Consider the following 21,182-nt stretch of genomic DNA (forward strand, 5'->3'; position numbering starts at 1 on the left):
TTCTTTCCTTCTATTGTGTACTCATGGACTTCTGTATCAGACTTCCTGCCTTCAGTTTAAACCTCATTGCCCTGGGCAAGAGCATGCTCAGTTTGCTCCTCTCTCCCCCCCCCTCCTTTCTCTACTGTAATCTGAGCCCAGAGCAGGGAGAGACTCAGGCAGGAAGTGATGTCACACCATGTTAATACTGCAGCTCCTATCCTAAACAAACAGAGAATTTCTAGAGCTTTTTACTCAGGTATGGTAAAACATTCTACAGAATAAATATAGCATTCTAGCTTGCACTATTGCAGCTAATCTATTGCCAATAAAATGCCTCCGTAGCTTTCCTTCTCCTTTAATGAAAAAGATATCTATCTCCAATATACTTTAATTAAAAAATGTGTACTGTTTTTATAAGAAACCTGACTGTATGCAGTGAAATTCTCCCTTCATTTACTGCTGTGGATAGGAATTGTCAGATGGTCCCTAACTGCTGAGCAGGGAAACAATCATACTTATGTACAGCAGGGGGACCACCCGCCTTACTTCCCAGCCATGCAGAACTCAAGCAGCTTTGTTTATGACGATCCCTAAGCCCAGACCACACTGAGCATGTGCACAGTCTTAAGCTGGCCATAGACGCAAAGATCCGATCGTATGAATCGAGGATTCGTACGATTTTCGGACCATGTGTGGAGAGTCCCGACATTTTTCGTCCGTCGGAGATCGGTCGTTTGGTAGATCGGACAGGTTAGAAAATTTCTGTCGCCTGCCGATAATATCTCTGCGTGTATTGCCGATCGTACGATTTTCAGTGGGAGACTGTCACTAGTGTTGTGAGACATAAGTATCGTACGATTGCCGTCAGGGGCAGAACATTGGGTGATCTGTTCTTATTTGATCGGAATGGTAAAGACTTTGATCTGAATGGTTAGTGGAGGGTCGGGAGATGGGAAAGTCCGATCGTACGTTGATTCGTACAATCGGATCTTTGCGTCTATGGCCAGCTTTAGTCTTGCAAAGATGTTTAACAAAGTTACAAGATGGTGACCCCCTGTAGCCAAATTTGAAAGCATAAATTATTTGTTTGATTAGGCTTGTGGTGCAGTAAGTTCATGTTTAGTATACAAAATACAGCATTTCTAGCCTTATTCTATTTTAGACTTTACGTGCCCTTTAAATCCGGCTCCATGATCTTTGTCCCTGCAGCTGGAGTTGGAAACAGTAAACGGGATGAAAAGGCAAAAATAAAATTCAATACAAATCTCTACACAGTTGCCGACTGCTCTACAGGGAAACAAAGAAAGCTGCTTGAGTTCTGCATGGCTGGGAAGTAAGGCGGGGGCTCCCCCTGCTGTTCATAAGTATGATTGTTTCCCTGCTCAGCAGTTAGGGACCGTCTGACAATTCCTATCCACAGCAGTAAATGAAGGGAGAATTTCACTGCATACAGTCAGGTTTCTTATAAAAAATGGTTCACATTTTTTGATTAAAGTATATCGGAGTTAGGTTTCTTGTTCAGTAGAGAAAGTAAAAAATGGGATTTTATTTTTTTGCCTTTACATGCCCTTTAAACATAAACCACCCCTTTAAGCTCTCTGCCTCATCATCTCACTGGTCAAACAGACTGAGGGTTTTCTCACCTGATGGCCTTCCAAACATGTCGAATAGATGTGGCCTAGTTGGACCAATAAGCTGGTGTCTCAGTGGGTGCATGGCCAGCTTTACAGTACGTTAGGCTGCAGCTTCCCGGCCTCCTTGTGGAAATGTATCAACCAGAGCTTAAAGGGATACTGTCATGGGAAAAACATGTTTTTTCCAAAATGAATCAGTTAATAGTGCTGCTCCAGCAGAATTCTGCACTGAAATCCATTTCTCAAAAGAGCAAACAGATTTTTTTTATATTCAATTTTGAAATCTGACATGGGGCTAGACATATTGTCAATTTCCCAGCTGCCCCAAGTCATGTGACTTGTGCTCTGATAAACTTCAATCACTCTTTACTGCTGTACTGCAAGTTGGAGTGATATCACCCACCTCCCTTCCCCCCCCCCCCAGCAGCCAAACAAAAGAACAATGGGAAGGTAACCAGATAACAGCTCCCTAACACAAGATAACAGCTGCCTGGTAGATCTAAGAACAGCACTTAGGGCTATTCCACACGGGGAGATTGCCTTGCGTTTGCGGTCGCGGCGACAAAGCGCCGCGCCAGTCGCCGCGACCGGCGCAGGCGACAGTTTTGTATGGGCGCCTATGTAAAAACGCCTGTGCTAACCACACCAGGCGATGCGCTTTTCAACAGTCGCCTGAAAAAGCCTGGCGAGGCATTTTCAGGCGACTGTTGAAAAGCGCATCGCCTCGTGTGGTTAGCACAGGTGTTTTTACATAGGCGCCCATACAAAACTGTCGCCTGCGCCGGTCGCGGCGACTGGCGCGGCGCTTTGTCGCCGCGACCGCAAACGCAAGGCAATCTCCCCGTGTGGAATAGCCCTTAAAGTGAAACTGACACTTAAAAATGAATTTTAGCATATGAATGTACATTAAATGTTACCTATAGGTCATGTTGATCATTTTTTGCTGAGAGGTTTGTTTTTGTATATAATTTTTAGTTGAAGTTCCTAAGCCTGACTCTCTGACTTTGCCAACCTGACTGTCCCATCTCAGCCTGTTAGTTACAGTTTCTAATGCTAACGGACTCCTGCTGCACAAATATGGCAGCCCCCTCATACAGGAACATGGGGCATCAGACAGGTAATGTAAAAGCATCATGCAAATACTTTATGGCAAAGTTATAAGTAGCTTGCAAAGCCAATATTATAATAGATGTATAAAAAAAGTTTAATTTCAGGTGTCAGTATCTCTTTAATAGTAAAAACCCATGTCTCACTGAGACACATTGTTACATTGAGAAGGAAAAACAGCAGCCTGCCAGAAAGCATTTCTCTCCTAAAGTGCAGGCACAAGTCACATGACATGGGGCAACTTTGAAATTGACAAAATGTCTAGCCCCATGTCAGATTTTAAAATTGAATATAAATAAATCTGTTTGCTCTTTTGAGAAATGGATTTCAGTGCAGAATTCTGCTGGAGTAGCACTATTAACTGATGTGTTTTGAAAAAAACATGTTTTCCGATGACAGGATCCCTTTAAAGGTTGTGTTTTCCTATGAGCTGTGGCTGGGGGAGCATCAGACACAATGGTTGTTGATGACAATGAATTCTGTAAGTAATCAGTTTTAGTGTCCTGGCCCATTTGTAGGTGCATAAAATGCTGGATCTGGATGAAACGTCAATGTGTAAGCAAACCTGAACTCTTTGTACATCAAGGTGATTTTTCTCTCATCAGGCAATTTTCTGATTGTGTATAGAGAGTGCCAAAACTCAGAAGAAACAGATTGATCAAATTAATTTAATATACTGTAGTTCCACTGTAAATAAAAAAAACACTATTTATATAACCTGTTATTTATACAGCACCAGTATATATTCTGCTGAGATTATGTCATTCACATCAATCCCTGCCCCAGAGGAGTTTACAGTCTATGTCCCTATTACTATGGTCAGGTGTCTGGCAGTGATACATAAACCTTTACAGATGAGCAATCTAATCTGGAGGTAGAAATGTCAGACGTAAGGGTAATGGCACAGAGAATCGCTGCGTCCCAGCTAGAAATCGTATGGACAGCAGAACACTGGGAAAATAGCTTTTCATCGACAATGAATGGAATTGCGCTGACCCTTGGGCTTATCACTTGGCCGTCAGTGCGATGGTAACGTCTCAATGAGATTCAATCCAGTGGCAGCAAACTGATTATTGGATGGACGACATGATTGATATATTACAGCCTGATCCCCCTTTTTTTTATAAAACTCATGTAAACAAGTTCATTACAGAATAATTCATTCTAGATTTCTTATACTGGTTTTCTTATGTTTCTTTACTTAGCCTGGTACTGGTATAACATCATATTGATACAGGAAGAAATGGGATAGGCCGTTTGCTGGAGGCAAAGAAAAGCTATTTATTGCCCACGCCATTAACTATTAAGGGGTTATTTATCAAAGGTACAATTTTACAGGTTTTTAATACCTCAAATGAACTCACAGCTCAAATGGTTTCAAATTTAAAAAAAAAAAAAAAGATTCAGCGAGTTCAGGGTTACCCTTAAAACACTAATTAATTGAGTTTTTGCAAAAAAAACCCTCAAATTGCTAGAGTTTTCAGGGCTAAATCCTCAGAAAAAAACTGGAACATCATGGTTCATATGGTTCAAGGGATGGTGCCATTGACTCCTACATGTCCTCGACAGGTAATTTTTCGGATTTGAGCTATTTCCAGGGTCAGGATACAATAAATCTTAATATTTTTTTTTTTTTTTTAAACCCCAAAATTAGGAGTCAAAATAGATTTTTGACTCCTAAATCCTTGAAAATGCAAATTTTTCATGGAAAACACAACTCAAAACTTAAAGGGATCCTGTCATCGGAAAACATGTTTTTTTTCCAAATCGCATCAGTTAATAGTGCTACTCCAGCAGAATTCTGCACTGAAATCAGTTTCTCAAAAGAGCAAACAGATTTTTTTATATTCAATTTTGAAATCTGACATGGGGCTAGACATTTTGTCAATTTCCCAGCTGCCCCTGGTCATGTGACTTGTGCCTGCACTTTAGGAGAGAAATGCTTTCTGGCAGGCTGCTGTTTTTCCTTCTCAATGTAACTGAATGTGTCTCAGTGAGACATGGATCTTTACTATTGAGTGTTGTTCTTAGATCTACCAGGCAGCTGTTATCTTGTGTTAGGGAGCTGCTATCTGGTTACCTTCCCATTGTTCTTTTGTTTGGCTGCTGGGGGGGAAAGGGAGGGGGGGTGATATCACTCCAACTTGCAGTACAGCAGTAAAGAGTGATTGAAGTTTATCAGAGCACAAGTCACATGACTTAGGGCAGCTGGGAAATTGACAATATGTCTAGCCCCATGTCAGATTTCAATATTGAATATAAAAAAATCTGTTTGCTCTTTTGAGAAATGGATTTCAGTGCAGAATTCTGCTGGAGCAGCACTATTAACTGATTCATTTGGAAAAATTAAGTTTTTTTTCCATGACAGTATCCCTTTAATAAACCTGCCCCGCAATGTTCTTGTGTCTGATTGATGTCTGTGGTGTAAAACTTTTCCTTTAGAAAGTCACATTACCCAGCTATAAGCAAGTATAGCAAAAAGATTTTTTTTCCAATTCACTAGCAAAGAATAAGTACATATGTTATTGTGTGCACAGATGTAGGTGAGGCAAGTAGTGCCCGGCGGGGTTTTTTGTACATGTGGGACTGTAGATGTTAGTTTGCTAAAATAATTACATTTTTAAATACAGTTTTGCCTGTGACTGAAAGCTGCTCAAATGGAGGCCTGTGTGGTGTTCCTATAGCTTAGTGTAGCTTATGGAAATCAGAAAAACTTGTGAGAAGTGGAACTGCAAGTGACAAAGCTATCAATTCTAACATTTAAATGACCCATCATCTGTAATATAATGTACCTGTCCTTTTGATTAGCTGGAAGAGCACTAAAAGTTATTTTTTTTGTGGGAAATGGGGGTTGGCTCAATTTCAAATACTTTCCTTTTAAAAAACATTAAAGTACTACTATCTGTGAGAGTGTTAAGATGGCCACTAGCTGATCCTATCCAGTATCCAACGCATTGAACCACAGACTGAATGGCTACCACACATGGTCACCTTTTGACTTTTCAGTCTAGTAATTCGAATTACAGCTGCTTCTCCCGTCCTAATTTGCTGCATCAGCAGATCATTTTCAAATCTGCCCAATCAACAAACGGATCTGTACTGCACAAGGAATGGGTCATGATCAACCGATAAACAAATATGTAGTGAGAATTAGAAGAAACTTGGATTTCATCAGTATGAGGATTGGCAGCCTTACAGTTAACTCGTGTGTAAATCAGATTTACCTTCATATAATGACCAACTGTTTCCATGATAAATACACAGGAATAGCATTGTGACCAGGTCCGGACTGAGAATTAAAATAGGCCCTGGCATTTCAGGGACACAGAGGCCCAAACAGCCCCCACCAGCCCACTAAATACTGACTTTCTATGGGACCTTATAGCAGCCCCTCTGGCATTTGCCAGAACCCACAGATTGTCAGTCCGGGCCTGATTGTGACTATTGTACATGTTGCTATAAAGAGGAGTGGTTTCTGTTTTTGCAGTTATATTTGTACTTTTAACCTCTGTAAGATCTTCTCCCTTTCCAGATAGATCTCTTTCCGATGTACTAGCCTCTGAAGCCTGCGGTTCATTCGCTCTCTTTCTGCTTCATTCACATTGCTGGTTGGCTTTGCAGCAGCAGCCTGTTTCAAGCAGCTGATTTGTGCTCTCTTCTCTTGAATACTGACCTGTTCACATGAAAAGGAAAAGGGATGCAGTGAATTTGCAGATACATTTATACATAGTTACGGCATGTTTATATATGGAGTAACATTATGCAATAGCGCCACCAACTGATGAAACTGCTGTCAGCCTTTTCTTATAATACAGGCTAAAGCAATTTTTAGAAGTCATAACTTTGCAAACGTCCATCAACGAGCCCTATACAGACCATTATAAAGCAAAAACAATTTCCTCTATATTCATGCTGTTATAAAAATATATTTATTGTATCATATTAAAATACATATCAATTTCTGCCTACCCAGCACCCAGTCATAGGCAGCAAACTTCTGCAAAACTTGTCACAGGGGGCGAAACAGATCTTTACTAGGGATGGACGAATAGACTTGTATGGAATCGTGCATCGAAAAAAAAAAAAAAAAAAAAAGGACGCATCAAATAAATTTAGCCGCGTGTCCAAAAATTCCTGACGCCCATAGACCTAATGCGACATTTTGGTAGCGGCGAATTTTTGGCGAAACTAAACGGGTCCCATCCCTAATCTTGTCTGCTAAAGAGCCGTGGTACAGAAGCACAAAACATAATGTACAACATTTCTAGCTAATTCTTTAGTTTAACTTTAGTTCTCCTTTACCAGTGGTGTGAACATGATCAGAGAGGGATCAAAGGTTACCCCCAGACATGACAAGTTATAAAGGGGACAGATTGCCAGGTTTCCCAAGGTTTCAGGCAGTCCCGGATTTATAAAGCGGGCACCCCTAGGCCTGCTGTCGTTTGTTGTCCCTGTCCCCTCCCCTTTATACACGCAAATTTTAGGAGCAATGGGGATTTCGTATATCGTATTTCCTGCGTATCCACAGTGTTTCTGAACCAATGTGGGTGTGGTTAGGCAGCATGCCGCCCCCTGAAATCCTGCTGCCCTAGGCCCGAGCCTTGGTGGCCTCTCCACAAATATGGGGTGCCGTTTGTCCCAAATACATTCTGTATACAAAACTATCCCTAATACACAGAATGAATGTCTCTCATGTTATATAAGTATTTGTGACCATACACAGAGAAAAAAATATACAAAAGACTTATTTCTATTAAAGAATGAAAACAAAATCTGGTTAGTGCACAAAAGGATGTCATTATATCACAAACTCCATTCTGTACAGTTTAACAAGCAATCTGTCTCACAAATGTATAACCTCCATGTAACGGACACACTTATGTGCAAAGTTACTTACAGAATGAATTATGTAAAAACAAAGTTGGACATACTATATAATAGTGTAACTAACTAGTGATTGTCAAGCTAGATTTGACTGACAAAATAGATATTTGTGACAGAAAGCAAGATTTTATAGTACAGGATTCATTCTTTCCACAAAATGACAGTTTTGTTTCACAAAACAGATAAAATAACCATTCTGTGAAGCAACACTGTCAGTCACATTCCTGAACCAATAAGAACAAAGCTTATTGCCATATACAAACAAGATGAGAAGTGGCCAGCTCTGCTCCACATGGCTAAGGCAAAGGATCTGACCTGCTATAGAGGGCGCTCTCTAATGTCCCCTGTGCTGCATAGTAATAAACATGAACAAACCTTTCCTAAAAGAGCTGCTGTTAAACACTACAGGTTCATAAATGGAAGTTTTTACAAATGGCTGAGAAATATAATGCTGCTGCATTTATAATGATTGTAGAGAAAGAAAAGTATGCAAAACTTATATAAATATGATCATTTTAGGTGATATGGCTATTCTTATTGTAGTAACCTGCTTGTGTGGCCATTTTGGTTAAGGGCATTCCTGCTGTTTTGCCATTATCTTATGACTCACTCCTGTTCCTCTTCCTGTCTAAGCTGAGAGTAATAATGAGACAGGCCACACCCACCTGCGATGTTGTATTAAATGTACCAGAAGTTACTGTGCTTGTCTGGCTGCTTTGCCTGACTCTCAGAGTCAGTTATAAGTTTTATATATGATAGTTAGACTCCAATGTCTCCTCCTAGCTGTAATCTTGCACCAATTAGCTTTTAGTAGTCTCTTAATAATTTGCTTAGCTATAGTTCAACTACTACATAATAGCTTTACCGCCTTTAGCCAGAGACTTGGGACTGATCATGTGCACACACATTGTGTATAGTATGATGTGTAGGTTATATGAGCAGCCACTCCTGAGTACTGTGTGTAAACAAAAGGCTTTAGGACTTCAACTTCACCTCCTTTCGTGAATTCGGGTCTTTTCCCGCGCTTCGGGACTTCAGCTTCGTCTTTTCGGCACTTCCGCATTCTGTAATATGCGAAATGGCCGCATGGCTCGGGCGCTCGTAAAGGGGACCCGGCTCTTTGAAAAATGCAGCACTTCTGGGCCCCCCTTCAGGCCTGGAACACTTGTCCCCCCTGCTCGCGACCCTGGACATGCATGTGACATGGGCACAGTTGTGCTCTCTGTTTTAATGTTGTGTCCCCCTCCACCCACTCTGATGTGAAAGGGTTAAGCACTGGGCAGGTAAGGGGACGACATCATTAGAGTCTTTTGTTATAAATAAATATAAAGCATTGTGCAGCTTGTTGCTTCTATATAAATAGATTATGATCCCCTAAAATTGCCCCTGCCTAAATGACCCCCCTTTTGTTTACACGCAGTACTCAGGAGTGGCTGCTCATATAAACTACACATCATACTGTAGAGAATGCGTGGTCATACCTCCCAACATTTTGGAAGTAAAAAGAGGGACAAAAAATTTGTAGTCATGTAGAGCGGCAATTTTTTTTTGACTACACCCATTTTTGTGGCCACACCCCTTAATTACCAGGTTCATTTTACAAAATTTGGCAGGTTATAAAAGTTTGAAAATATTTCTCCTTATCTAAACTGTTAAAATTACTTATTTTCTTATCTCAAAATTGTTATAAAGTATCTTAGTTGCACCTGTTAGCTGTACTGGCCTCTCTGCCAAAAGCCAATTAAGTTAGAGAAAAGAGGGACTTTCCAGTACAAATGAGGGACCTCAGGTTGAGCTGTCAAAAGAGGGACTGACCCTCTGAAAAAGGGACAGTTGGGAGGTATGTGTGCACATGATCAGTCCAAAGTCTCTGGCTAAAGCTATTATGTAGTAGTTGAACCATACCTCGCAACATTTTGGAAATAAAAAGAGAGACAAAAAATTCTTTTGCATGTAGTGCAGCAATTTTTTGACCACACCCATTTTGTGGCCACACCCCCTAATTACCATGTTCATTTTACAAAGTTTAGCAGGTTTTAAAAATGTGAAAATATTTCTCCTTATCTAAACTGTTAAAATTACGTATTTTCTTATCTCAAAATTGTTATAAAGTATCTTAGTTGCACCTGTTAGCTGTACTGGCCTCTCTGCCAAAAGCCAATTAAGTTAGAAACTTTGTTTTTTTTTTCTGGCAGTTCAGTGCAGAGAAAAGAGAGACTTTCCAGTACAAATGAGGGACCTCAGGTTGAGCTGTCAAAAGAGGGACTGACCCTCTGAAAAAGGGACAGTTGGGAGGTATGTGTGCACATGATCAGTCCAAAGTCTCTGGCTAAAGCTATTATGTAGTATTTGAACTATAGCTAAGCACATTATTAAGAGACTACTAAAAGCTAATTGGTGCAAGATTACAGCTAGGAGGAGACATTGGAGTCTAACTATCATATATAAAACTTATAACTGACTCTGAGAGTCAGGCAAAGCAGCCAGACAAGCACAGTAACTTCTGGTACATTTAATACAACATCGCAGGTGGGTGTGGCCTGTCTCATTATTACTCTCAGCTTAGACAGGAAGAGGAACAGGAGTGAGTCATAAGATAATGGCAAAACAGCAGGAATGCCCTTAACCAAAATGGCCACACAAGCAGGTTACTACAATAAGAATAGCCATATCACCTAAAATGATCATATTTATATAAGTTTTGCATACTTTTCTTTCTCTACAATCATTATAAATGCAGCAGCATTATATTTCTCAGCCATTTGTAAAAACTTCCATTTATGAACCTGTAGTGTTTAACAGCAGCTCTTTTAGGAAAGGTTTGTTCATGTTTATTACTATGCAGCACAGGGGACATTAGAGAGCGCCCTCTATAGCAGGTCAGATCCTTTGCCTTAGCCATGTGGAGCAGAGCTGGCCACTTCTCATCTTGTTTGTATATGGCAATAAGCTTTGTTCTTATTGGTTCAGGAATGTGACTGACAGTGTTGCTTCACAGAATGGTTATTTTATCTGTTTTGTGAAACAAAACGGTCATTTTGTGGAAAGAATGAATCCTGTACTATAAAATCTTGCTTTCTGTCACAAATATCTATTTTGTCAGTCAAATCTAGCTTGACAATCACTAGTTAGTTACACTATTATATAGTATGTCCAACTTTGTTTTTACATAATTCATTCTGTAAGTAACTTTGCACATAAGTGCGTCCGTTACATGGAGGTTATACATTTGTGAGACAGATTGCTTGTTAAACTGTACAGAATGGAGTTTGTGATATAATGGCATCCTTTTGTGCACTAACCAGATTTTGTTTTCATTCTTTTAATAGAAATAAGTCTTTTGTATATTTTTTTCTCTGTGTATGGTCACAAATACTTATATAACATGAGAGACATTCATTCTGTGTATTAGGGATAGTTTTGTATACAGAATGTATTTGGGACAAACGGCACCCCATACACAAATCCAGGCCTGTCCCCAGGTTATTTACGAGATCGAGTCTGTAGGTTTGGTGTTAAGTTGAATTTGTATGTAAGTTGAAACATATACATTTATTTATTAAACTTAACAAGACAGATGTTTGTCTTAACATAGTATTTATTTTTACCTTTCTGTGCTCTGCAGTAGACAACACAAGCCAAAGGGGATTGAGACGGGCGGTTTATTAAAGCTAAATGCTAATAAAGGCCAAGCAAACCATTGTACATTACTGTAATAGCCTCTGTATGTAAGTGTGAGTTGTATGTAAGTCGGGTGTATGTAAGTCGAGGACTCCCTGTAGTGCTACATTCTTAAATATCAGTGTCATTTTCCATGTATCTTTAAAACGTACCTCTGTTTCTGTAATATCGATCTGTGTTTTTTCAATCTTGCTTTTAATAGCAGCAACTTCTTTCTGAAAGCAGGAAAAGGAAGGCATTGGCCACACGAATACATCAGAAAGAATATTTTACACAGCGAATTGATTTCATTTAGAGGTATGTACATTTGGCATGATTTGACTGCTGCAGTTCTCCCTGAGAGGGCTGTGACAGTATGGGGGTTATTTATCAAAGTCTGAATTTATCTCAATATTTTCTGCTACAAACTCCGATCAAATCCGTTCGGGTTTTGTGCGCTTATTTATTATTGCATTTACCTGAAAATTTGCTTTGTTTAAAAAAAAACAAACAGATTTTCACGATTTTTTCCACAAAAACTTCGGGGTATTGCACGAAACCCAGCACCCATCAAAAAACCATTGGGACTTCTCCTATTGACTTAAATGTAACCTCAACAGATCGGAGATTCCCGATTTTCTGGATGCGGACTTTTCCATCCTTGGGGATTAATAAATTCCGAAAAATGTGATTTTTTTTTACCTAGGGTCGAATATTGAGGGTTAATTAACCCTCGATATTCGACTGCGGCATTGAAATTCGATATTGAAGTCGAAGGATTTAGCGCTATTCCTACGATCGAACGATTAAATCCTTCGAATAGAACGATTTGAATCCATCGATCGAAGGATTATCCTTCGATCAGAAAATTGTTAGGAAGCCTATGGGGACCTTCCCCATAGGCTAACATTGGCCTCGGTAGGTTTTAGGTGGCGAACTAGGGGGTCGAAGTATTTTTTAAAGAGACAGTACTTCGACTATCGAATGGTCAAACAGTCGACCGATTTTTAGTTTGAATCAAAGTTGAAGGTCGAAGTAGCCCATTTGATGGTCGAAGTAGCCAAAAAAAAAACACATTAGAAATTTGACGTTTTTTTCCTCTATTCCTTCAAGTAAATGGGCCCCTTAATGCACGATTTTATTAGAAAAAATCATGAATTTTTCGTGATTTTTGCATTTGGAGTTTAGTAAATAACACCCTTAATGTTCAAGTGGGCTTAAAGACATATGCCAAGTATCTGCAGCATCTTCAGATATTATGGGCAAAAAATGACGGAGTTCCACTAATAGAGGCAAATTCATTCATGAGCCAACAAGATTATACACTTTCTCTTATGAACAGCCATTCAGCTCTGAGCACATCTGTCATTAGAAACTGAATGCGGATGAGAGAAGCAATTTAAATATGGATACAGATGGCACAAAAAGGTCCTTTCATTAAGATAGCCTGCTTCCACCTTATAAATAATTATAATCTGATATCAATCCTCTGTATAACAAGGAGAAAATCCTCTTACTTGCAATCCTTGTACTCGAGATTCTGCCTCCTTCATTTGCCGGTCATACGATTCAGTCTCCAAACTGAAAAGAATATGTAAAATGCAAACAATGTGAGACTCTTAGCCTGTCAATGCAGAACCTGTGCACAACTGCAACGACAACCATACAAGCCTGCTCACCACACATATGTAAATTGCACATTTCAATTACATTTTTTCTGTTGGACAAAACTATAATACATTTGCATATTAAAGGGGTGGTTGACCTTTAAATTAACTTTCAGTTTGTTATAGAATGTATTAAGCAACTTTTCAATCGCCTGTCATTATTTATTTGTTATAGTTTTTAATTAATTTGCCTTCTTCTTCCGACTCTTTCCAGCTTTCAAAGGGGGGGTCACTGACCCCATTCTAAAAAAAAACAAATGCTCTATAAAGATACAAATTAGGGATACACCGAATCCAGGATTCTGCCATTTTCAGCAGGATTCAGCCGAATCCTTCTGCCCAGCCGAACCAAATCCTAATTTACATATGCAAATTAGGGGCAGGGAGGGAAATCGCTTGACTTTTTGTCAGAAAACAAGTAAAAAATGGTTTCCCCTTCCCACCCCTAATTTGCATATGCAAATTAGGGTTCGGATTCGGTTTGGTATTCGGCCGAATCTTTAGCAAAGGAGTGCTTGAGATGGGGTCAGTGACCTTCATTTGAAAGCTACAAAGAGTCAGAAGAAGGAAAATAATTCAAAAACTATAAAAATAAAATGAAGACCAACTGAAAAGTAGCTTAGAATTAGCCATTCTATAACTTACTAAAAGTTAGCAACAGCTTTAAGTGCAATTATGTCTGTGTCTTACACGAGCAGTACTACCAACACCAAACAGAGGGCAGAACAAGACTAAAGAGATTAAACCGTTTCACATACCTGATTTTTACTTCAACAGTGGTTTTCAAACTTTTGTTCATTTCTCTTCGCTTGGTCAGGTCTTTCTGAGCTGCTAAGAGCTGGACTTTCACTTTCTGGTGCACTTGTTGGATGGACATTAGTTTTAAATTCTTCAGAATATCTTCAGCAGCCAAATCTTTCACGGCTGTGGGATCTTCTTGTGTCCTGGACAGGAATTCTCTGCCAAGCTGCACGGTATTTTCAAATGATTTCTTCTACAAAAAAAATAAAATAAAAACAGGTGTTTTTTTTTTTGGAAGAATGGTATACATTTTCTTGCAGGAAAGAGGAATTATTTATTATAGTAAATTGTCTCCTATTGACCATCAATGGCAGATTTGTTTAACAGAAAGAATAGCAGAAGCACTGCTGTGTAATATGTTTCTCATTCCTTCAGCAAGTGAGAAATATCAGTGTGAAAATTATGAGAGAGAGAAGACAAAAAATACTGCACGTTTCTGCAGTGCCAAGCGCTGGCAGTCAAAGGGTTAAAGCATGCCTTCGTCTAAGGGGTAAGCTCACCTTAAATTCAATTTATAATGCAAGCAGTATTCAAAGATTTTCTAACGTGTCTTATTTTGTGGTTTTTGAAATGTTTACATTTTTTTTTATCTCGGTTGGAATTTCCGCCGCTATCTGGTTGCTAGGGATTAATTACTGCAGCAACCAGGAAGCGAGAATGGAAAAGCAGAAGGAGTGAACCTTAAAACCGAGGTATGCAATTAAAAATAGGAATAATAAAATGGAACCTTCACTTTAATATCTTTTTTTTTGGTTGTCAGGGTCAGTGACCTGAGAAACAAGCATTTGTTACAGGCTTGAAAAGGCAGAATAGGAATGAGAATTATTAAAAGATGAATCTAAAATAGATGATGAAGACCAGCTGAAATCTTTCTTAGTATAGGTCCATCTGTAACATGCTATTAAAGTTGACAAAAGTGTTTAACAGAAATGTTGCTATTGTCCGCAAATTCCAAGGCATCAGTCACAATTACAATAACCAGATAACGGTGCTCTGTTGTGGCCCTGGATTCACCAGTCCCTTATCCAAACCAAATTAAAAAAGTTACCATTTTATGAATGTCCTCTTCAATCTTCTCTTTTTTTGCCATTTCCAACTCCATATTCCTGTTTGCTGTAGTGAGTCCCTTGCGCAGACCACTCAGTTCACCCTGGAAGAGAAAACAATAGCACTACGTTTCTAAACGACAAGCACCCATTGTGTCTATCAGTTTGCTGAACCTCCAAATAATCCAGAGGGCACATCGGGACATTTAGGGAGTTATTTATCAAAGGTCGAATGTTAAGAGTTTTTTTTATACCTTGCATGAACCCACAACTCGAATGGTTACTTATATAAAAAACCCGGGTTGCACAACCCAAAAACTCATTTGGAAAAAACTTGAATCGCTTGAATTATTCGGGTTTTCATGCAAAACCCTCCAAAGAAAAACCTCAAACATCATGGAGGCTATAAATCTTCAAATGGTTCAAGGGACGTCTGCCATTGACTCCTACATGATCTTGACAGGTTTTAGATGGTGTATTTTTGGATTCAAGCTATTTCCAGACTCATGTATAAAAATGTAGAATTTAGATTTCTGACAATCCTTATTTGGTTAATATTTCCTATGGAGCCTTACTCACAAAAGTAAAAAAAAGAAAAAAGAAAAAACACACATTTCTGAAAAGTCAAAGGGATACAAAGGGAAAACATGTTTATTTTAAAACACACCAGTGAATAGTGCTGCTCCAGAAGAAATCTGCACTGAAATCCTTTTTTTAAAGGATTTATATTTATATTTTGCAATTTGAAATGGGGCTGGACATATTGTTAGTTTCCCAGGAGCCCTCGGGTCATGTGACTTGTGCTCTGATAATCTTCAGTCGCTCTTTACTTTAACACTGCAAGTTGGGGTGATATTACCCTGTCCCACCCCCCCCAGCAGCCAATCAACAGAACAATGAGCAGCTAATCAGATAGCAGCTGACACATCTGCTGAAGGATTTGTTTGCATAGTCTCACCTAGTGGTAGACATGAGAATAGCACCAAAGCAGAAAACCCCTGCTTGGGTGCTATTCTCATGTATACCCAAGTTGTGGTATACTACAATGAGAAGGGGAGAAACAATAGCCGTCTCAAAGCAGTTCCATCCTGAAGGGCTGGCTGCTTCTCAAAGCTCAGGATCAGGCTGAATGCACTGAAATGGCTGCCTCCACACCAATATTACAGCTAAAAAAAATACATTTGTTGGTTCAAGAATACAATTTTAAATAGTAGAGTGAAGTGGTCATTTTCCAGGCTTAGCAAGGCAATCCAAGTGTTTTATGCAGCTTCTAATGGAGACAGTTGGTACCTTTAACACTTTTATTTTTTCCAGGTTTGCTAGTTGCTCCAGGAACTCTAAATCTTCACTGCGACATTCATACCCAGGCATCTTTTTAAGCACCCCTGAAACACGTATTTTATTTAATCCTGGAAAAGAAAGCAAAGTAGATACGTGAATATTTATTAAAAGTAAATGGGTCAAACAGGATTTCATCTGTAAATGCTACAAATGTTACAAAGCCCACCAACTTATTTACAAACTTTATACAAAATATAGATTGAAAATGACATGGCATTTACTTTATCTGGACCCTAATTGTACAAAAAATTACAATGAGATGAAGGTACATTTTTTTTTAGATGTTACTACTTTTATTCAATGAACTGAATGGGTTTATTTTAAGATCAAGTAACCTAGAAAGACGGCTTAACGTACCATCTAGCCTCTTTAGTTGAGAGACATATAACTGTAAACTTTAAAGAACAAGAAAATTTTAATTAATGGAGAGGGGTAGCCCATTTGTTAGGCACTGCACCCATGAATAGTGTCACATCCTTTCTAGAATCACTTTTCTGAAAACTTTTTCTACAACAGACACCATCCAAACTCTGGATAAGCAACTATGTTGCAATATTGGAATTTGCTTTTTTTGTGATGCCTTTATGAAGGCTACAATGGATTTGTTTTATAAATCCAGTCCACCACACGTTATACATGATTAAGAAAGGACTTACCCTGAACAGGAAGTTCACTAATTCTCCGGTTAACTTCAGCACGTCCGTCGCCTCTTTCAACCTGCAATAGGAGTAGTTACTTAAAAAAAAAAAATGTTCCTGGTCTCTATGAACATGTAGCTGCATATGAGAAGTGAGAGCATGACTTTTTATTTTGATTTAAAGGGATACTGTCATGGAAAAAAAAAATTCAAAATGCATCAGTTAATAGTTTGGCTTCAGCACAATTCTGTACTGAAATCCATTTCAAACAGGTTTATTTTAAAATCTAAAGGAGAAGGAAAGGATTGGTGCACTTGTCGGTGCCAAATGTATTGACTTACCTGAAACCCCTGTGCCGGTGTTCCTATCAGCAGAAAACTGCACCGGCTCGGGGTTATACCAGTGAGCACCACGGAGCGATTCACTTCTGGCTTCTGCTTTCTTCATATTTCCTGGGGTAAATGCATGCGCAGTTAAACGAAATAGCCGACTGTTTAGTTAAAGTTCGGCTTTTCATTCTACTGCCCATGCCCAGCCGTGCGAAGAAGGGCGAAGACGGAAGAGGATCGCCCCGTGGTGCTCACTGGTATAACCCCGGGCTGGAGCAGTTTTCTGCTGATAGGAGCACCGGCCAGGGGTTTCAGGTAAGTATATACATTCACTTGGGGGTGCCTAACATTTAGCACCCCCAAGTGCACAAAGCCTTTCCTTCTCCTTTAATTTTGAAATCTGACATGGGGCTAGACATATTGTCAGTTTCCCAGCTGCCCCCAGTCATAGTGCTCTGAAAAAATCCAGTCACTCTTTACTTCTGTACTGCAAGTTGGAGTGATATCACCCCCTCCCTTCCCCCAACAGCCTAACAACAGAACAATGGGAAGGTAACCAGATAACAGCTCCCTGACACAAGATACAGCCGCCTGGTAGATATAAGAACAGCATGCAGTAGTAACATCCAGGTCCCACTGAGTCCTACATTGAGTAGGAGGAACAACAGCCCGCCAGAAAGCAGTTCCATCCTAAAGTGCTGGCTCTTTCTGAAAGCACATGACCAGGCAAATGACCTGAGATGGCGGCTTCACACCAATATTACAACTAAAAAAAAATACACTTGCTGGTTCAGGAATGAAATGTTATATTGTAGAGTGAATTATTGTACACAGTGTAATTTAGAAATAAAAACTACATCATAAAAATCGTAACATAATCCCTTTAAGAACACTGCTGTCATTGCCGTTTATTGTGAATATGTATTTTTACTCACATTACTCGCATTCATTTTGGCGTTGCAGTTCGCAATCTTCTCATTTGTCGCAGTGTCAGACAGTATGGGCTCAGGGCATTGTGTTTCTAGGAGACAACTATTCGCTTTATTAATAGGATCCTTTTCAGACCCCTTGATGTTCAGCAAATCCTTCAGTTGACCCTCTGTGTTAGAGTCCCCTGGCAATGTACCAGTTTGGATCCCCCCCTGTAGCTGTTCTTCACTCAGGATACTAGTTTGTTGTATCAACGCTAGTTTGCCTGATAGTACAGGAGTGCGCTGAAGTTGCCTGCCACAAGGGACCGTATTGTCTGCACCTTTTATACCGTTTTTGTTTATTGACTGGTACAGGTCTTCAAATACTTCTCCTACTGGATCCTTTGCCTCAAATATCTGGGAAGGCAAGAGAGGCAAAATCCCTGGACCTGGAGTTCTTGGAAGCTGCCGACCAGTGTGCAGAATATTCCCAGGAGAGGGGTACACAGAACATTTTTCTTTGGGATTGTTTTTTTGACGAACGTTGTCCAGGCCATTTTCCTGCTCCTTCCTATTCAGCTCTGTGAATTCTTTCAGTAGATCTGCCACTTTCTGATCGCTGAGGGCAGTTTTAGAGCATTTCCATCCAGAAAATCGCTTTTCTATACTTTGCATAGACATGGCCTGTAAGAAAGAACAAGATTTGTAATCACACAGAATGGAATAAACATTTCACGTAAAAGAAAGTGCAAGAACATAAACGTATGCTGCCGTTACAAACAATAGCTAAAAAGTCCCATTTTCCCATGGGAAACTTAAAAGGAAAAAAAATAAACGTGTTTTCTGTTAGTTTCTGCTATACAGGTACGGGACCAGTTATCCGGAAACCCATTATCCAGAAAGCTCTTAATTACAATAAAAGGCTGTCTCCCATAGATTCAATTTTATCCAAATATCCTTGTTTTATTTTTTATAGTCTGATGTCAAGGAGGCACATATATAATTTGCCCTCCCTGCTGCGCTGAGCAGGGCCCTCTTTACCTGTGGTATATGTTGGCACTTTATAAATATATAATAATAATAATGATGGTTTAAACGGTGGTACTAAGCACATGCACAATGTAAATTGTTGTTCCCTTCCTCTGATACTTTGTAGCATAATAGCGGTATAAGGTTATTATACAACCACCCAATAATGTTAGCATCGTCAGTCTCAGCACTTTTACAATACAGATAGCTCAGAATTACTGTAAGATTGTCTCCCATAGACTCAATTTTATTTAAAAATGATTTCCTTTTTCTCTGTAATAATAAAACAGTAGCTTGTACTTGATCCCAACTAAGATATAATTAATCCTTATTGGAAGCAAAACCAGCCTATTGGGTTTATTTAATGTTTATTTTATAGTAGACTTAAGGTATGACTACCAAATTACAGAAAGATCCCTTATCTGGAAAACCCCAGGTCCCGAGCATTCTGGATAACAGTTCCCATACCTGTATATTAAAAAATATGTTCTACTGTATAAGAGATAGCAAATGATATAGGCCCTGAAAAACTTTTATTCTTGGGGCAAAGGTAGGAACACCTTCCCCTTGGGAATATGGCACAGGGATTTAATGGAAACTATATAAATAAGTGCAGCATCCCTAAATAGGTCAGACTAGGTGTTATGTAAAACAAAGAGCAGGTAAATTAACATTTAATTACATTTGATGTAGAAAGGGATACTCTGAGAATCCAGCACAAATGAAGCTGAGGGTGCTGGGAATTGCAGGTCGGACATCACTGATATAAGCGATGCCACCCACGCCCAGACTGGGGACCCCATCATCCCAAGCTTTTCTACATTGCCACCCACAGACAGGGCACCCCAAGCTTTTCTGCATTGCCACCCCCAGACTGGGAAACCCATCACCCCAAGCTTTTCTGCATTGCCACCCCCAGACTGGGAAACCCATCACCCCAAGCTTTTCTGCATTGCCACCCCCAGACAGGGCACCCCTAGCTTTTCTACATTGCCACCCCCAGACAGAGCACCCCAAGCTTTTCTGCATTGACACCCACAGACAGGGCACCCCTAGCTTTTCTACATTGCCACCCCCAGACAGGGCACCCCTAGCTTTTCTACATAGCCACCCCCAGACAAGGAACCCCAAGCTTTCCTTCATTGCCACCCACAGACAGGGCACCCCAAGCTTATCTGCATTGCCACCTCCAGACTGGGGACCCCATCACCCCAAGCTTTTCTGCATTGCCACCCCCAGACAGGGCACCCCAAGCTTTTCTGCATTGCCACCCCCAGACAGGGCACCCCAAGCTTTTCTACATTGTCACCCACAGACAGGGCACCCCAAGCTTTTCTGCATTGTCACCCCCAGACTGGGGACCCCATCACCCCAAGCTTTTCTGCATTGCCACCCCCAGACAGGGCACCCCAAGTTTTTCTACATTGTCACCCCCAGACAGGGCACCCCAAGCTTTTCTGCATTTCCACCCACAGACAGGGCACCCCAAGCTTTTCTGCATTGCGACGACTTCCAACCCGCCCCCGACACAGCCAAACTACAAGTAAATGTCTCCGGAGAATGCTGGGAAGTGCATTAAAGCTGCAATTGAGAGGCAACCTGCTTCAAACCCACTCACCTCACGGTCACCCTGTCCCTCTGTCGCAGCCATTCACCAACCTACTCCTTTCCCCCAGCCCTTCCTAAAAAGTTTTCAATTTTAAATATCGCGCTACTTCCACAAAAGAACGGAGTCGTTCAATTGGATGACGATAACCACGTGCTGGCCTTGATGTTGTCTTCGGCGCCCTCTAGTGCCCGTGATGACGTCGTTCGCTTCCCAAGATCCAACGCTGCAGCTTGAGCGCCAAATGTGTAACTCCGCCTTTTTTGTAAGAAACCCAGTACTCCGTGGCTTGTGGAGTAATGTGATGTTAAAGTGTATAAAATGGATATAATACTAGTGATGTTCACTTTCTAGAAACATCCTCTTTAACGTTTTGCTTGCCATGCTCATGGGTGACTGAGGGTGGCGGGGTGGGGACTAATTCCCAAGAGTAAATTTTACCTCAGAGAAGTAACCTGTATCAATTGTAGCTGCCGCCTGGCCTGTGGGAAGGTCGCATCTATTAACAACAGATAAAAAACGGAAAATACGGCCCTCGACTTGAGAA

General features: G+C 40.2%; 1 protein-coding gene across 2 annotated transcripts; it reads right to left on the reverse strand.

Annotated features, from left to right (window-relative positions):
- Nucleotides 1–6,207: 6,207 nt before the first annotated feature.
- Nucleotides 6,208–20,804, reverse strand: LOC108707911. Of its 2 annotated transcripts, XM_018246005.2 has the most exons (9): nucleotides 20,648–20,804; nucleotides 18,025–18,684; nucleotides 16,779–16,839; nucleotides 16,072–16,190; nucleotides 14,784–14,885; nucleotides 13,693–13,928; nucleotides 12,785–12,848; nucleotides 11,441–11,503; nucleotides 6,208–6,396 (listed from the first exon to the last, which is right to left on the reverse strand). In XM_018246005.2, the coding sequence occupies exons 1-9, from the start codon at nucleotides 20,678–20,680 to the stop codon at nucleotides 6,211–6,213; spliced, it is 1,524 nt and encodes a 507-aa protein (XP_018101494.1). In that variant the 5' UTR covers nucleotides 20,681–20,804; the 3' UTR covers nucleotides 6,208–6,210. The 2 variants fall into 2 exon arrangements, with proteins under 2 accessions (XP_018101494.1, XP_018101495.1); XM_018246006.2 differs by lacking the exon at nucleotides 12,785–12,848.
- Nucleotides 20,805–21,182: the final 378 nt, after the last annotated feature.

This window comes from Xenopus laevis, chromosome 2L (assembly GCF_017654675.1).
Source record: "Xenopus laevis strain J_2021 chromosome 2L, Xenopus_laevis_v10.1, whole genome shotgun sequence".
Lineage (NCBI taxonomy): Eukaryota > Metazoa > Chordata > Amphibia > Anura > Pipidae > Xenopus > Xenopus laevis.

Bases quoted from the DNA above. Each gene is read 5' to 3' on its own strand.
- LOC108707911 (XM_018246005.2), bottom strand. From the start codon at position 20,680: ATGGCTGCGACAGAGGGACAGGGTGACCGTGAG. The intron at 11,504-12,784 runs GTAAGAGGATTT...TCCTGCTTTCAG, and splicing joins CTCGAGTACAAGGATTGCAA to AAAGAAGTTGCTGCTATTAA. The intron at 6,397-11,440 runs GTACGTTTTAAA...TCATGTGAACAG, and splicing joins TCGATATTACAGAAACAGAG to GTCAGTATTCAAGAGAAGAG.